Source organism: Nerophis ophidion, linkage group LG05 (assembly GCF_033978795.1).
Source record: "Nerophis ophidion isolate RoL-2023_Sa linkage group LG05, RoL_Noph_v1.0, whole genome shotgun sequence".
Taxonomy (NCBI): Eukaryota; Metazoa; Chordata; class Actinopteri; order Syngnathiformes; family Syngnathidae; genus Nerophis; species Nerophis ophidion.
Window position 1 is genome coordinate 36,415,719 of NC_084615.1, and position 19,108 is coordinate 36,434,826.

Consider the following 19,108-nt stretch of genomic DNA (forward strand, 5'->3'; position numbering starts at 1 on the left):
TAAAACTCGCTCCCAAAATTTATTAGCACATGCTTACGTAAACCGCAAGGTCATAGTCGTGACGTCAAGAGTGACGCTTCCCTTGCCATCATTTTCAAAATGGCGGAGGAGGTTTTTTTTTGCTTTAACTGTGTGCAAACCAGGGGTCTTGTTCCACAGCCATACAGATCACACTAATGGTTGTGATATAAATAATAAAATGATAAATGGGTTGTACTTGTATAGCGCTTTTCTACCTTCAAGGTACTCAAAGCGCTTTGACACTACTTCCACATTTACCCATTCACACACACATTCACACACTGATGGAGGGAGCTGCCATGCAAGGCGCCAACCAGCACCCATCAGGAGCAAGGGTGAAGTGTCTTGCTCAGGACACAACGGACGTGACGAAGTTGGTACTAGGTGGGATTTGAACCAGGGACCCTCGGGTTGCGCACGGCCACTCTCCCACTGCGCCACGCCGTCCGATATAAAACAATTTTAACGCTCTTACTAATATGCGACACACTCTGTGAACCCCCAACCAAACAAGAATAACAAACACATTTCTGGAGAACATTGGATCTGTAAACACAAAATAATAATTACCCAGAATTCCAATGCATCCATGACTCTTGGCTATATTATACACCCGCTAGCACCAAACCCCCCCCCCTCCCCTTTCCGTGCGTTGGTTGAGGTGGGCGGGGTTGGGGGGCGCGTGTATAATATAGCCAAGAGTCATGGATGCATTGGAATTCTGGGTAATTCTTATGTTGCGTTTATAATGTGTTACAGAGCCAAACTTCTCCAGAAATGTGTTTGGTGTGGGTTCACAGAGTGTGGCGCATATTAGTAAGAGTTTTAAAGTTGTTTATATCACAACCATCAGTGTAAAGGGTATGGCTGTTGACCAAGTATGCATTGCAATCTCGTATGAGAAGCAGCGAAATGCATGCGTCCTACCGGCACGCAGATAGCATGGTGCAAAGGTAGGCGCAACGACATGTTGTAGAGCAGTGGTCCCCAACCACCGGGCCGCGGCCGCAGAGGAATTATTTAAATATTTTATATCACACTCAATTTTTTACTGCATGCCATTAGTAAGCGCAGGGGTGGGAAGAGGTTTTAAAATTATTAGTGCCTGCTTACTTTTACCGCATGCCTTGAATAAGCGCAGGAGTGACAAGAGGTTTTAAATTAATTAGCGCCCTGGCGGCTGTTCAAGGAAATACGGTATGTATATTTACATATACATCCTCTACATACACATATACGTCCTGTATATGTATACACAGTCGTGGTCAAAAGTTTACATACAACTCCCTCCACAGATTTCCTATGGGGTTGAGGTCTGGAGACTGGCTAGTCCACTCCAGGATTTTCAAATGCTTCTTACGGAGCCACTCCTTCGTTGCCCGGGCGGTGTGTTTGGGATCATTGTCATGCTGGAAGACCCAGCCACGTTTCAGCTTCAAAGCTCTCACTGATGGAAAGAGGTTTTGGCTCAAAATCTCCCGATACATGGCCCCATTCATTCTTTCCTTAACATGGATCAGTCGTCCTGTCCCCTTAGCAGAAACACAGCCCCAAAGCATGATGTTTCCACCCCCATGCTTCACAGTAGGTATGGCGTTCTTGGGATGCAACTCAGTATTCTTATTCCTACAAACACGACGAGTTGAGTTTATACCACAAAGTTCTATTTTGGTTTCATCTGACCACATGACACTCTCCCAATCCTCTACTGTATCATCCATGTGCTCTCTGGCAAACTTCAGACGGGCCTGGACATGCACTGGCTTAAGCAGGGGGACACGTCTGGCACTGCAGGATTTGATTCCCTGTCGGCGTAGTGTGTTACTGATGGTAACCTTTGTTACTTTGGTCCCAGCTCTCTGCAGGTCATTCACCAGGTCCCCCTATGTGGTTCTGGGATTTTTGCTCACTGTTCTCAAGATCATTTTGACCCCACGGGATGAAATCTTGCGTGGAGCCCCAGATCGAGGGAGATTATCAGTGGTCTTGTATGTCTTCCATTTTCTGATAATTGCTCCCACAGTTGATTTTTTCACACCAAGCTGCTTGGCTATTATAGATTCACTCTTCCCGGTCTGGTGAAGGTCTACAATTATTTTCCTGGTGTCATTCAACAACTCTTTGGTCCTGGCCATAGTGGAATTTGGAGTCTGACTGTTTGAGACTGTGGACAGGTGTCTTTTATACAGATACCGCGTTTAAACAGGTTCCATTAATACAGGTAACGAGTGGAGGACAGAAGAGCTTCTTAAAGAAGAAGTTACAGGTCCGTGAGAACCAGAGATCTTCCTTGTTTGAAGTGACCAAATACTTATTTTCCACCATCATTTACAAATAAATTATTTAAAATTCCTACAAAGTGAATTCCTTCACATGGACAAAGACAAAGGCTTTCTGGAGGAAAGTTCTGTGGTCAGTTGAAACATAAATTGAGCTGTTTGGCCACAACCCAGCAAGATGTTTGGAGGAGAAAAGGTGAGGCCTTTAATCCCAAGAACATCAACCCTACCGTCAAGCATGGTGGTAGTTTTATAATGCTCTAGGCCTGTTTTGCTGCCAATAGAACTGGTGCTTTACAGGGAGTAAATGGGACAATGAAAAAGGGGATTACCTCCAAATTCATCAGGACAAGCTAAAATCATCAGCCCGGAGGTTAGTTATTGGGCGCAGTTGGGTGTAAAGTGGTAAAGGAATGGCTAAATCAGGCTATAATTAAGGTTTTAGAATGGCCTTCCCATCCTGACTTAAACGTGTGGACAATGCTGAAGAAACAAGACCATGTCAGAAAACCAACAAATTTAGCTGAACTGCACCAATTTTGTCAAGAGGAGTGGTCAAAAATTCAACCAGAAGCTTGCCAGAAGCTTGTGGATGGCTACCAAAAGTGCCTTATTGCAGTGAAACTTGCCAAGGGACATGTAACCAAATATTTACATTAAAAAAAAAAAACTTCATAAATGTTTTTTGTGACAAACAAGTATGTGCTCCAATCACTCTATCACAAAAAATAAAAGTTGTAGAAATTATTGGAAACTCAAGACAGCCATGACATTATGTTCTTTACAAATGTATGTAAACTTTTCACCACGACTGTATATACATACATACTGTATACAAGTATATTATGTATATGTATATATAATATCTTCATATACACGTCAATAAAATCCTCTGAAAAGTTGAGAAACCTTGTAGGGATGAAATAGCCTCAGTGTTTTTTCCTGACGTAACACACTCACACACACGCACGCACGCACACGCACACACACACACACACACACACACAAACACACACACACACACACACACACACACACACACACACACACACACACACACACACACACACACACACACACACACACACACACACATATATATAAAAATGGGCTTCACGGTGGCAGAGGGGTTAGTGCGTCTGCCTAACAATACGAAGGTCCTGCAGTCTTGGGTTCAAATCCAGGCTCGGGATCTTTCTGTGTGGAGTTTGCATGTTCTCCCCGTGAATGCGTGGGTTCCCTCCGGGTACTCCGGCTTCCTCCCACCTCCAAAGACATGCACCTGGGGATAGGTTGATTGGCAACACTAAATTGGCCCTGGTGTGTGAATGTGAGTGTGAATGTTGTCTGTCTATCTGTGTTGGCCCTGCGATGAGGTGGCGACTTGTCCAGGGTGTACCCCGCCTTCCGCCCGATTGTAGCTGAGATAGGCGCCAGCGCCCCCCGCGACCCCAAAAGGGAATAAGCGGTAGAAAATGAATGAATGAATGAAAAAATATATATATATATATATGTGTGTATAAGGGGACGGTGTGGCGTAGTTGGTAGAGTGGCTGTGCCAGTAATTTGAGGGTTACTGGTTCAATCCCCACCTTCTACCATCCTAGACACGTCCGTTGTGTCCTTGGGCAAGACAGTTCACCCTTACTCCTGATGGGTCCTGGTGAGCGCCTTGCATGGCAGCTCCCGCCGTCAGTGTGTGAATGGGCGAATGTGGAAATACTGTCAAAGCGCTTTGGGCTCCTTAAAAAGGGGTAGAAAAGCGCTATACAAGTACAACCCATTTACCATATATATATATATATATATATATATATATACACTTTATTAATCCCCTTGGGGATTAATAAAGTATGTCTGATTCTGATATGTATATATACATATATATATATATATATATATATATATATATATATACACATACATATATATATATATATATATATATATATATATATACATATATATATGTATATATATACATACATATATATACATATATATATATATATATATATATATACATATATACCAAAGACATGCACCTGGGGATAGGTTGATTGGCGACACTAAATTGGCCCTAGTGTGTGAATGTGAGTGTGAATGTTGTCTGTCTATCTGTGTTGGCCCTGCGATGAGGTGGCGACTTGTCCAGGGTGTACCCTGCCTTCCGCCCGATTGTAGCTGAGATAGGCGCCAGCGCCCCCCGCGACCCCGAAAGGGAATAAGCGGTAGAAAATGGATGGATGGATGGATATATAGTTTTTTTTAAGGAAGTCCACTCCAACTGATGGGGTGCAATTCTACATCACTGCGACATCAATACTGTAAAATTACCCCCACTACGACAACCAAAATGTGCCATCAGTACTATAAAAATCGAGTTGTTCATGCAGCTCTTGCATAACCTTTTGCGGGTGTACCGGATGCAGTGTCTCTGTGTTTGTTATGTAAACACCAGCCTATGACAACATAAACATGAATCAGTAACATTTCTTGACAAGACCGCCGCTATGTGTGCATGATGCTGTCGTGTAGCGATGAAAGGTATTTACACACGGAGCTTATTCATCACTTGTCATGATTACGCTCACGCTTTACATCGTTGTATACCTGAGCCGTCACGGCTATCTGTACTAATGGCCCAAAACTGTCCAAAGAAAAAATCGACACGCTTTGTTGCAACACAGCAAGTCGCAGGCATGGTCCGAGAGATAAAGTTTATCCGCCTCCAGTTGTGTGTCTAAATAAGTGTATAATTCATTGAATATGATGTGTCAAAGATCATTAAATTGAATCGAGCGAGCTCTGCTGTGTCAGCGTTCAAAGTTGTCTATGCTATGCCCCGCCGGCCAAAGTACCTTTTATTTTCTTCCTCCTCTCCAGCGATGTCTTCCACTCCGGATTGATCTCTTCAAATCCTGGCTGCAGGGAGGGCCGAAGAGGGAGAGGAGGGCATAATGAATCACTCACGTAGGGAAAACAACACACACACGCTGCATAAATCTACAAAAACACATCTCTTCATCTCCACCTTAGATGTTGACTAATCCCCAAATTTCAGTATTGGTTTTATTATATCTTCTCAAGGGACAATACTATTGAAAGTAAACTTGCATATCAAGTAGTCTGTGTACAGCAAGTATAGCAGTAAAGATTTACTATCAACATGGCCATGATTATCTAAATAGCTGGCAACTAAATAAGTTAAACTAATGCAAAAATAGTTTCCTTTGTATGACTAGTTAGTGTGAGCGCCATTGTTATCTAGCATTGTCTTAATCCTATTGGACATGGAATTCAGAGCTGTATAGGTTGTAACCCTCTCCCACTCCTCCATGATCACTGATGGAGCTGGTGGATGTTAAGACACCTTGCGCTCCTCCTTCCTTCCTCAATGTGTTAATGTATTTGTTGCGTCCGGCACAAATAAATCTGGACCGACACAAATAGATTTACATTGTACTGAATTTTCACACAATATACATCAAAAGTGAAAGACAGGAAGTGTTTCTTGCATCATGTATTTGCTGGTTAATCAAAATACAAGCTGACACGAAAGGCAAAGTATTAGCTGTGGGAGCAGCAATCCAAACATGCAGGGAACCTCCAATATTCTAGGGCGGTGGTTCTTAAATGGGGGTACGCGTACCCCTGGGGGTTCTTAAAAGTAGGCCAAGGGGTATGTGAAATTTTTAAAAAATATTCTAAAAATAGAAACAATTAAAAAATCCTTTATAAATATGTTTATTGAATAATACTTCAACAAAATATAAATGTAAGTTCATAAACTGTGAAAAGTAATGCAACAATGCAATATTCAGTGTTGACAGCTAGATTTTTTGTGGACATGTTCCATAAATATTGATGTTAAAGATTTATTTTTTTGTGAAGAAATGTTTGGAATCAAGTTCATGAATCCAGATGGATCTCTATTACAATCCCCAAAGAGGACACTTTAAGTTGATGATTACTTCTATGTGTAAAAATCTTTATTTATAATTGAATCACTGGTTCATTTTTCAATAAGTTTTTAGTTATTTTTATATCTTTTTTTCCCTAATAGTTCAAGAAAGATTGCTACAAATGAGCAATATTTTGCACTGTTTTACAATTTAATAAATCAGAAACTGATGACATAGTGCTGTATTTTACTTCTTTATCTCTTTTTTTCAACCAAAAAAGCTTTGCTCTGATTAGGGGGTACTTGAATTAAAAAAATGTTCACAGGGGTTACATCACTGAAAAAAGTTTGAGAACCACTGGTCTAGGGAATCTGTTTATTACCATCCCCGTGAAAAGCGAAGTGGGGAAGCGTGCAGATTATCTCCACAAGTGTGCAGCCCAGCCTTTGACTATCACGAGTCATGACTAAGGATGTAACAATATGAAACTTGCATTTCCTGATTGTTGTGACCAAAATTATCACGCTGAACATTATTATCACAGTATTATCAAAAGTGTTCAAAAAATACTTATAGGCAAACTGAAATGTTTTAAGCAATTTTTCTTTTAATAACAGACACACAATAAACTTTCCTTGGCAGACGAAACATTGTTCTGGCTTTTTACAGAGCTCCATCTTGTATTCATGTTAGTATTTAAGATAGATAGCAAATCAGAGCGAGCTGCCAGTGCCAGCTAAAGATCCTAGCTCTAGCTGCTACCTAGGAATCAGAGCACAGTATCACTGTGTGGTGGGCTGATCGAAGTACGGTAATCAATCACGTTTTTACGATAATTAAAACTTAAAACGGTAATATTAACTATCGGGAATTTTATCGTGGTTTATAATTAATACGAGTAAACGTTGCTACCCTGGTCATGACTACAGATATCACACTACTCCACTATCAAACACTAAAGAACACTTTGCCCTCCTGGTATCATAGATTAACTGGGGTTTTTCAAAATGTGACCGAAATAGCACTTTTATAGGGCTGAAGCACATTGTAGAACTAAATCAAACAGCAAAAATTTAAAATAGGTCAAAAAAGCATAATGTAAGTAAGTAGGTAAACTGTACATTCAATTTATATAGCGGAGAGAGCTCACAAAGTGCTGCATATGGTTAAATACAAAACATTTAATAAAATATTATGAATACATAGCAAATAGGATATTGCCGGAATAATATGTATTGTAAAATATACAAGTTGAAAGGTTAATAATAATTAGGGCTGTCTTCGACTCAGGTTTTTCATAGTCGGATCTGGTTCTTGTCTACAGGCAACTTTTTTTTGTATGATCACATGTAGCCTATGCAACATGTATGCTATACAGAGCACAGTTAATGGTGATTACAGCAAATAAAGAGATCTAATTTGTGACTTTTTCCACCTCAAAAAGGCTCACATACTCAGATAAGCAAATAAACACGGCAGAAATTGAATAGTTTTAAGAGAACGATAAAACTCTACAATCTAGAGCAGGATGCATGTTGGCAAAGCTAATTAGTTGCCATCTATTGACCAATATGGTATTCCAATACCTTATATATGATGGTATGGGGCTAAACTTTTCCTTGATGGTGCTGTTGTACACTTAAAACTGCTGCTGAGCCGGCGGCCTATTGGCACATTTTCACTTTGGCACTTGGAGGCAAAAAAGTTTGGGCACTCCTGATTTACAGCAAATAAACGCCTTAATAAGGTTTCCGTAGGCGAACCTGCGGAGGGATCATTACCGGTGCCGGAGGGGAACCATGAGGGACGCTTCCTGTCCAAATGAACTGGTCGAAACTACACCTGGAGTTCAATTTCCGGCAAGTGCCACCAGGGTCGATGGCGGGCTTTGTTTATTTAACTTTTTTTTCTTATTACATGCACAAGGCCCATGGGCAAATATCCAAATGATCTCATTTGGACACCAAACCCACCACCACAAACAGTTTGCAGTCATGTGAGAAGCACTGTACATGTTGGCATTCCTGCTCAATGAACTGCAGCTCCCTCCTGCTGGTAGTACAGTTCACATGCAGCCTCCCAACATGCTTAATTGTAGACAAAACAAAACAATCTTGCTCCAAGCCATGTTCATTGGACAGTAAATATGTATTGCTTTACAAGCAGTACACGGACTACTCTAAAGTACATCCAAATTCATCATAACAATGTGTTTCTCAGATATTGGTGACACAAGCTTTGTGTCTTCTCCTCACATGCACTTGAGTGAGAGAGATTACATTAAGCCAGTCAGTGAAGCCTCTAATGCAGAGGATATTACCATGAGGCGCTGTGAAATGCAGACAGGCGGACATTGCTGCATAATCAAAGTCATGCTTCCGCGAGTGAGCTCAATACCTGTTGGTCCTGCTCCCACGTCGCCCTTTGTTTAAGCGAGGGGACGTCCCAGAGAGACAGACGACCCGAGAAGTGAATGACAGCCAGCAGGGTGCCGTCGGGGCTGAGGCTCATGCAGAATACGCCATCCTGCAGCAGACACACACATGTCAGGATAAAGTACTCACAGAGGTCCTTCAGCAAAAAAAGAAAAAAAGACTACCTTTTCATCTCCTTGTCTGGTGAATGGCCTGAAGGTGGGCATCCTTAAGAAACCTCGCTTCTGGCTCTGAAGGAAGAAAGATGTGACACACTGTGCAGGTTTGCTACAAGGCTTCACATACAGGCATTTTACAAGGTCACATTCACAGGCAGAACATTGAAATGAACATTACATCACACAACATTATCAGGTGCAAATGATGAAAACATTATGGGTGTACACCTTACACCAAGAACCGACCGCAAAAATACTTTGCTTTGCAAGCATTGCTCTTTTTATTACCTCCAATTACTATCACAGGTTTGATTTTGTGCTTGTACTCACAATTATTAGAGCAAATAATTTATTTGTTTTAATGTTCACAGGTTGGTGCGCCCTTGAAAGGAAAAAAAATTGTGACGTCACACGTCAGTTTTGACACAGCAGTTTCGCTACAGTAGCCAACATGCAGAGAGCAGGCATCAAATTTTAATTATGCAAGCACATAGTAACCCGTTATTAATCATGATTAATCACAGTTCTAGAGTGTGATTAATCTGATTTAAAAAATAATCACTTGACAGCCGGAATATAAATATATAAATATATATATATATATATATATATATATATATATATATACACACACAGTGAGAGTAAAAAGTATTTGATCCCTTGCTGATTTTGTTGGTTTGCCCACTAATAAAGACATGATCATTCTATACTTTTAATGGTAGATGTATTTAAACATGGTGAGATAGAATATCAAAAAGAAAATCCAGAAAATAACTTTAAGGAATATATTTTAATTGATTTGTATTTCATTGAGGGAAAAAAGTATTTGATCCTCTAGTGTGCATTAGGATTTCTGGCTTTCACAGAGCAGTTAGACACTCCCAATCAACTTGGGAATTGAAGACTGAATTGAAGACACCTGTTCTAACTAATCACCTGTATAAAAGACACCTGATCAGAGACTCAGACAGATTCCAAGCTCTCCGACATGGGTAAGACAAAAGAACTCTCTCAGGACCTCAGAGACAGGATTGTTGACCTGCACAAATCTGGAATGGGCTACAAAAACATTAACAAGATGCTGGGAATCAAAGTAACAACCATTGGTGCAACTGTTAGAAAATTAAAAAAGTATAACATGACCATCAACAGACCTCGATCTGGTGCTCCACAGAAGATTTCACCTCGTGGGGTTGCAATGATCATGAGAACTGTGAGAAATCGTCCTGCAACCACTCAGCAGGAGTTAGTGAATGAGCTCAAGGCAGCTGGGACCACAGTCACCAGGAAAACAGTTGGCAACACTTTGCGACGGAATGGGTTAAAATCCTGCAGTGCCCGAAAGGTACCCCTGCTTAAGAAGGCACATGTGGAGGCCCGCCTAAAGTATGCCAATGATCACCTCAAAGATGCACAAAGTGATTGGGAGAAGGTTCTATGGTCAGACAAGACCAAAATTGAACTATTTGGCCTAAACTCTACACGTCGTGTGTGGAGAAAGAAAAATGCTGCCTATGACCCAAAGAACACTGTGCCCACCATCAAGCATGGAGGTGGAAGCATTATGTTTTGGGGGTGTTTCTCTGCCAAGGGCACAGGGCTACTACACCGCATCAGTGGGAAGATGGATGGAGCCATGTACCGTGCAGGCTTGAGGGACAACCTCTTCCCCTCTGCCAGGAAGCTGAAAATGGGCCGTGGTTGGGTCTTCCAACATGACAACGATCCAAAGCATACAGCAAAGGCAACAAAGGAGTGGCTCAAGAAGAACCATATTAAGGTCATGGAGTGGCCCAGTCAGTCTCCGGACCTCAATCCTATTGAAAATCTTTGGAGGGAGCTGAAAGTCCGAGTTGCCAAGCGACAGCCCACGAACCTGAATGATCTCGAGAGAATCTGCAAAGAAGAGAGTGGGCCAAAATTCCCCCTGATATGTGTGCTAACCTTGTGGTTAACTACTACAAACGTCTGACCGCTGTGCTTGCAAACAAAGGCTTTGCCACCAAGTATTAACTGCTTTTGTCTAGAGGAATCAAATACTTATTTCCCTCAATGAAATACAAATCAATTAAAATATATTCTTGAAATTTATTTTCTGGATTTTCGTTTTGATATTCTGTCTCTCCATGTTAGAATACATCTACCATTAAAAGTATAGAATGATCATGTCTTTATTAGTGGGCAAACCAACAAATTCAGCAAGGGATCAAATACTTTTTACTCTCACTGTATATATATATATATATATATATATATATATATATATTATACAAACCCCGTTTCCATATGAGTTGGGAAATTGTTTGAGGTAATTGAAAACAGAATACAATGATTTGCAAATCCTTTTCAACCCATATTCAATTGAATGCACTACAAAGAAAATATATTTGATGTTCAAACTCATAAACTTGATTTTGTTTTTGCAAATAATAATTCACTTAGAATTTCATGGCTGCAACATGTGCCAAAGTAGTTGGGAAAGGGCATGTTCACCAGTGTGTTACATCACCTTTTCTTTTAACAACACTCAATAAACGTTTGGGAACCGAGGAAACTAATTGTTGAAGCTTTGAAAGTGGAATTCTTTCCCATTCTTGTTTTATGTAGAGCTTCAGTCGTTCAACAGTCCGGGGTCTCCGCTGTTGTAATTTACGCTTCATAATGCGCCACACATTTCTGGACTGCAGGCGGGCCAGGAAAGTACCCGCAAAAATATTTTACGAAGCCACGCTGTTGTAACACGTGCTGAATGTGGCTTGGCATTGTCTTGCTGAAATAAGCAGGGGCATCCATGAAAAAGACGGCGCTTAGATGGCAGCATATGTTGTTCCAAAACCTGTATGTACCTTTCAGCAATAATGGTGCCTTCACAGATGTGTAAGTGACCCATGCCTTGGGCACTAATGCACCCCCATACCATCACAGATGCTGGCTTTTAAACTTTGCGTCAATAACAGTCTGGATGGTTCGCTTCCCCGTTGGTCAGGATGACACGATGTCGAATATTTCCAAAAACAATTTGAAATGTGGACTCGTCAGACCACAGAACACTTTTCCACTTTGCATCAGTCCATCTTAGAAGATCTCGGGCTTAGAGAAGCCGGCGGTGTTTCTTGATGTTGTTGATAAATGGCTTTCGCTTTGCATAGTAGAGCTTTAACTTGCACTTACAGATGTAGCGACAAACTGTATTTAGTGATAGTGGTTTTCTGAAGTGTTCCTGAGCCCATTTGGTGATATCCTTTAGAGATTGATGTCGGTTTTTGATACAGTGCCGTCTGAGGGATCGAAGGTCACGGTCATTCAATGTTGGTTTCTGGCCATGCCGCTTACGTGGAGTGATTTCTCCAGATTTTCTGAACCTTTTGATAATATCATGGACCGTAAATGTTGAAATCCCTAAATTTCTTGCAATTGCACTTTGAGAAACTTGTTCTTAAAGTGTTTGACGATTCAAACAGTTTAAGAACAGTCTTTCTTGTGAAAGACTGAGCATTTTTGGGAAGCTGTTTTTATACCCAATCATGGCTCCCACCTGTTCCCAATTAGCCTGCACACCTGTGGGATGTTCCAAATAAGTGTTTGATGAGCATTCCTCAACTTTATCAGTATTTATTGCTGGCATCAACTTCTAAAGTTAATGATTATTTGCACAAAAAAAAGTTTATCAGTTTGAACATCAAATATATTGTCTTCGTGGCATATTCAACTTAAATGGGTTGAAAATGATTTGCAAATCCTTGTATTCTGTTTATATTTACATCTAAGACAATTTCCCAACTCATATGGAAACGAGGTTTCCATAGGAGTATATATATATATATATATATATATATACATATATATATACACACACATATATATATATATATATACATGTGTATGTGTGTGTGTGTGTATATATATATATATATATATATATATATATATATACACACACACGTATATATACATATATACACGTATATATGTACATACAAATGTGTGTGTATATATATATATATATATATCTCCAGCCATCCTTACATTTTCTACCGCTTATTCCTTTTGGGGTCGCGGGGGGCGCTGGTGCCTATCTCAGCTACAATCGGGCGGAAGGCGGAGTACACCCTGGGCCAACACAGATATATATATATATATATATATATATATATATTTATATATATATATAAATGTATATTTATATATATATAGTATCACCATGAACTAACGTGGACCCCGACTTAAACAAGTTGAAAACCTTATTCAGGTGTTACCATTTAGTGGTCAATTGTAAGGAATATGTACTGAACTGTGCAATCTACTAATAAAAGTATCAATCAATCAAAAAAAGATACATACATACATACATATTAAGGCTGTCAAGTGATTATTTTTTAAATATTGTAATAAATAAATATAATAATAAATATATATAAAAGTATGTGAACCCTTTGGGATTACTTGGAATTTTGCATAAATAGGGCATAAAATGTGTTCTGATCTTTATCTAAGTCACTACATTAGACAAACAGTCTGCTTAAACTAATACTGCACAAAAACGTTATGTTCTCATTTTTCATTGTACACAACATGTAAACATGGTTGTGACGAATGAAAACAATTTAATTTTACATTTTATTACAAGGCATTATGTTGATTTATTATTTCCATTCGGAGTCTGTGTGGTTTAGAACTGTGTCATTGGATATACTGCGTTTGTAGTTATATTTGTGGTAAAGTACAGTTGTCTTTGGATGTAGCCTATCTAACTGGTTGTTGATTCACTTAAATTTATTTCATATAAAATCACTACATAGTGTCCGCCCTTAAATCAGTAAGTAGGTCGTGAATTCAAACCGTGTCACACCAAAGACTTCAAAAATGGGACCCATTACCTCCGTGCTTGACAGTATCAAGGTTTTGACTTAGGGGTTAAATCACCCAAAATTATTCACGGGCGCGGTCACCGCTGCTGCTCACTGCTCCCCTTACCTCCCAGGGGGTGATCAAAGGTGATGGGTCAAACACAGAAGATAATCTCACCACACCTAGTGTGTGTGTGACAATAATTGGTACTTTAACTTTTAAATATGAGTACAAGGTATGTTATGCATACTTTCATAAAACCAAAAAATTGAACTATTTAGACAGGGACATGGAATAGAGTCAAATAATAATTGAATTTAAGCATTTTAATAACGCAGAGTGTGGTGATGGCGGGCTCCTTACCGGGTTGACGTCGTCCTCGTAGCTGGTGACCTGCTTATAGTGGGGCGAACCGGACAGAGCCCTCCAGGAGGTGAGGCCGCAACAAGAGGCCTTGGACGTACTGTCATCTCCTAACTCGCAGCCTCCCACCAGCAGCAGACTAAAACATAACAAAAAAATATGCAGATTATTTTTAATATAGTATTAATGTAGTCTTTTTATTGTTATATGTAGTAAAACACTTCTTTTAGGACATGTGATATAAGATTCTGTTTGAGAAGAACCCAGGGCACTGCTTGGCTAAACACTGCCCCCTGATGGAGCCTCACATATTAGACAGTGAGCACCCCTTTGGGATGCTTATTAATTAAGCTGACTGATGTTAAGAATAGCGTCTCACATATTTGTTCTGCGTATTTGCACTCGAGCGTATGCACTCCAAGTGATGCACAACATCCACACATGCAGACATATCAACTCCATCTGTAAACGAGGGAGACGACACATCTGGAGTCACCTCATATTATTACGGCCCAGCCCATCTGTGAAGTGGCAACACGGCTGACGCTCGGGTTCTGGCTCGCACCTGAACATGTCACATTTGTCGTCGTTAGCGTAGAGCTGCTAAGACCACTTGTTGTCGGAGTTAACCGATGACCTACTTTTTACACGGCGCTTCATTAATGTTTAACACGGTCTGTCAGTTAGCGAAAGCTTGACAGGAGCTGTCAGCAGCCATTACACTGCCAAAAGCAGGTTTCACCTGCCAAAGTCAATCTGGTTTCTTGCAGACAGGGAGAACCAGGACGTTCAGGTCACGGATTACAGCTAAACATGATTAGATGAAAGCCTAGAGTGAAGGGAATATATTTTTTCCCCCAGACTGGCCACAGGCATTGAATTTGTTTTGATAAAAACATCCTTAAATTCCAAATTGTACCACTTCAGGGCAATTATATTTTAGAGGTTCTACTGTAAGTCATTCAAGTTATCTTCAGCAAAGATTTATCAATGAGATGTGATTTTAAAATGACTGATAAAGGACCTCTGACCATGATTGTGTGCAAATATGATGAAATAATCTAATCTTCACCTGTGATGAATGAATGGATAGATGGATGAATTGAATGCTTACCGGTGTCCCGGGTGGTAAATGGCCGAGGTAATGCCATGAGTGTAGAGAGACGAGAAGCTGAACGTGTGGTTCTCTTGGAAGTTCTGATTGGTCCCTACGCTGTGTGGAGGAGAAAGAGGAGAGAGGTCACCTTCAAAATATCCATGGTGTGAGCTGATTTTAAAGACAATCATTGTGTATGTAATATTTCAATGTAACGTAGCGTCGAGGGAAGATTCCACCGGAGTACACAGCATGCTTTGCAGGCATAACAGTTAAACATGTTTTGTTAACGCTTAGTTGTTGTTAGCCATATAGAACGGTAGTTTGTTGTTGTTGTGTGTTAATTTATCTGTTACATGTTGTGCTGTTTATTTTGTGCTCTTTGATGACCTTCTGTCCATTTGTCAAACAACCTGATAGCTATTGCTTGCAAATGGAAGAGCACCTTTCTTAAGCAAGCTGGTGTGCCTTTCAACATCCCCAGTAATGAAACCCTCTACTGTTCAAAGTTCTAACTACAAGCCAATCAGACGGTCCATACATAATGTGTTACGGCACAAGTGTCAAACTCAAGGCCAGGGGGCCAAATCTGGCCCGTCACATCATTTTATGTGGTCCGCGAAAGACTGGAAATAATATCCGTTGATAAAATGCTTAATCTTTTCTTACTAAAAATATTTGTTCTTTCCCTTTTGTCATTAAAAATCATGTACTGCATGCAATTGCATATCTTTTAAAATTCAATAAGATCAGAATTAAAACATTATATTATTTATTCCCGAAAATTACTACTTAAATATATCTGATTGACTTATGATTTCAAAACAAATTATCAATCAAACTGAAGACTGAAAAATTGACAATAGATTTTACAGTTAAATTCTGCCGACTGAGTTTTTTACCATAAAATCAAGTTGTTGTTTTTTCCATATACAGAAAGACACTAAAACATTAAAAAATTAACAAAAAAAACATTAAGACAACAAGATTTTACGGCAAAAAAATGGCAGCTGTGTTGCTTGAATTTTACTGCTAAAACAATGGTGTTTTTCCATTCCATTAATTAAATTTTTTATATGCTGTAAAAAACAAAACACTGCTTTTACTGTAAAAATCTGGTGACTGAGCTGCCAGTTTTTAAAGTGAATTTTAAATATTTTTCTTTTGCAGCTTAAGTAATGTTTTGTTAATGTATTTTATATATATATATATATATATATATATATATATATATATATACACATGTATATTCGTATTATTACTCGTTGTTAAACGTGGCCCTCTGAAGGCAACCATAACTGCGATGTGGCCCTCAATGAAAACAAGTTTGACACCCCTTTGTTAGGGGGAACTGCAGTTTTTGGGGAATTTTGCCCATCATCCACAATTCCTATGTGAGACAACAACACACGTATTTATCTTTTTTCTAAGCTCTAAATGTTGAAAAACTGATAGTATGAGAGTGCTCACAATGGATGCGTTTGGGATTCATCTACACTGCCTATAAAGTCCTATAAAAAACATCCAAAAACTAATCACAACGCTTCATTTAGATGCAGTGATCTGCCTTTTAACCAAGTTATAGCAACATTGTTAATATAAGAGATAAGACAGAGGAACTACTTTTCTGGCATCGTTACATAGATACAGCATTGCTCATACTGCTCCTCCGATCATTAGCAAGTACCGGTTGTAGCTACTTAGTAGCAGCTTAAGCGGCCAGTAACATTGGTTGCAACCCACCATAAAATTAAGATGAAGAAGCTTGAGCTGCTGCAATATTGTCTTGAAAATGGAAACAGTCGATACTACAACATAAATAGGGCATCTCATCTGTATAGTGGAAGGTTGTGGCACCAAGGCGGAAATTGGTCAACTTTGAAAATCCACACAGTACCAATGTGATACTATGTGGCTGTCCACTTGACTCTCACAAATGGAACACAGCATTAAACCATTGCAACATTGCTAGGAATTGTTTTTTTGATCTGAGGAGTGAAGATTTTTCTGAATTTAGTCTTGTGCTGAAAGATAAAACCTTCTATCAGTCTGCATCAAAGCGAAAGAGGACATTGTAAGTCACTGTTTTATGTTCTTATTTGAAACATTTAGCAACATACACTGTCATTACTACAGTATGCCCTCGGTGAAATCAATGCTTATAATGAGCAAAATACTGTAAATATTACATGTTACCATGAAAATGCCTGTTACGAAATTACATACATACTTACACCATTTTTATAAAATGCTGTTGGAGGGTTTTTATAAGGTTTTTAGAGGGCTTTATAGGCGAACTGTGTTGCATCCTCTTTACCTGCATTGTTAACTGCCTCTTATGAGTAGTTTTTTCCATATTTAGAATGTCCAGAAAAGGGAAATATGTGCATTGTTGTCTCACATAAGGATTGTGAATGACGTGTAAAAATCTGGATGTTGCAGTCGTCATTGCTCATTACTACACAAGAAGGTAAATAGCTAGTTAAAGAAGGCTGCGGTTGCTCCCTCAGGAGATACTGCCCCTTAGTGTTTTGGTAGAGAATTGCAACTTACATGCCAGCCCCCACGAATGATCTATGAACGAATCAAGACGTCGTCAGAGATGCAGGCTATGTGCCACAAGCACTTATTTAAAGAAATCACAGCGAAAATGAATGCGGCAAGTATTTGTGGTGGTCTAAATTTATCTATCACCGCCAAATATAAATGAATGTATGGGAAACCCTGCAAAAATGGCTCAGAAACAACATTTTGCAGGGGTTTAGACAATGTGAACTGGATTTTTTCGCAGCAAAAGAACATGTCATCCAATCTGTCTGGGTTACCTTTATCTTGTTGGATTGTAATGAGGGGGATAAAGGGAGAAACAGACAGGTGGAGAGGAAAGAAAAAAGAAGACAATAACTGTGGCTGACGGGAGAAAGCGGTGACTGGGTTTAAGCTACAATTATTGGCATGCAGTTCGAGGAGGAGGTGGGGAAGGAGAAGAAGAAGAAATAAGCTCCATGCTGTAAAAGCAATCATTTAAAGAAAATGAGCCTCACACTTTGAGTGAATCTACACATTTCTCCCACATGTCCCTGGTAATTCCTGATTTACCAGACGCCGTCGGAGCGCGGTCATAACATAAAATAAAATGTTCCTCCCAATGTCTAGAAGGGCCATTGCACCATTTCTTTGGTGTTGCAGCAGAACTACATCTACTCTCTCCACTAATGCTTTAATCAAACAATGCTAAATGAAAAAGGCAAGGCCTGCACTCATTCTATCAAACACACGCGTTGGCTTTTCTTTCAGTCTACATTAATATTCTGAATGTGCGTTTCATAAAAATGGATGGCTGTATTTAATATTCATACGCACAGGGTCCATCTTTACATTTAAATGATGAGAAATGATTTGCAAATTTGTTAGAATCCCGCACATTGGTTGGTTAAAGTTTATTTCAAACATGTATTCAATTTCCCTATGATACATCACAGTTTCATTTTTATGTACTTGTCCGAAAAGAAGTAGGAAGAAGCAAAGAATATTTAATCCTACCCCTTTTCTACTTATTTTCCAGTGAGAAAAAATATTTTCACTTCCCGTTCTTAATTTGTACAACAGTTATCTTCAAAAAGAGTTAAATCAGTTATGATTCGCATAATGAGATTATATCTTATTTTCAGTAAGTTCAAGACGTTCATCATAATTATTTCTAGTACTTGTAGTTTTAAAAGGGAACTGCACTTTTTTTTTTTAACTTTGCCAATTGTTCACAATCATTATGAAAGCCATGACGGATGGATTTTTGTTGTTAATACATTCTAAATACTAAAAACATTTGATCGAAAGTCCGCTTACAATAGATCCTATGAGAGCTGTTCAATTCTGCCTACAAAGCCTGTGCGATATAGAAAATGACTATATCGTGAGTATTCGAGTATACGTTCTCACGCAGTTGTTTTTAGCTGCAGGCATTACACTACAGGCGTTTATCACTCTTTCTTGTATCTCCTTC

The 19,108-nt window shown here is 39.4% G+C and overlaps 1 protein-coding gene across 1 annotated transcript in view; it reads right to left on the reverse strand.

Moving 5' to 3' along the window:
- nbas (NBAS subunit of NRZ tethering complex) overlaps window positions 1-19,108 on the reverse strand; it is a 383,924-nt gene that overhangs the window by 313,151 nt on the left and 51,665 nt on the right. Inside the window, exons 9-13 of the mRNA XM_061900721.1 lie at window positions 15,124-15,222; window positions 14,010-14,148; window positions 8,805-8,870; window positions 8,603-8,731; window positions 5,162-5,225 (exon numbers count right to left, since the gene is read on the reverse strand). Of these exons, the coding sequence (XP_061756705.1) occupies window positions 5,162-5,225; window positions 8,603-8,731; window positions 8,805-8,870; window positions 14,010-14,148; window positions 15,124-15,222 (497 nt within the window). The remainder of the gene's footprint in view (window positions 1-5,161; window positions 5,226-8,602; window positions 8,732-8,804; window positions 8,871-14,009; window positions 14,149-15,123; window positions 15,223-19,108) is intronic.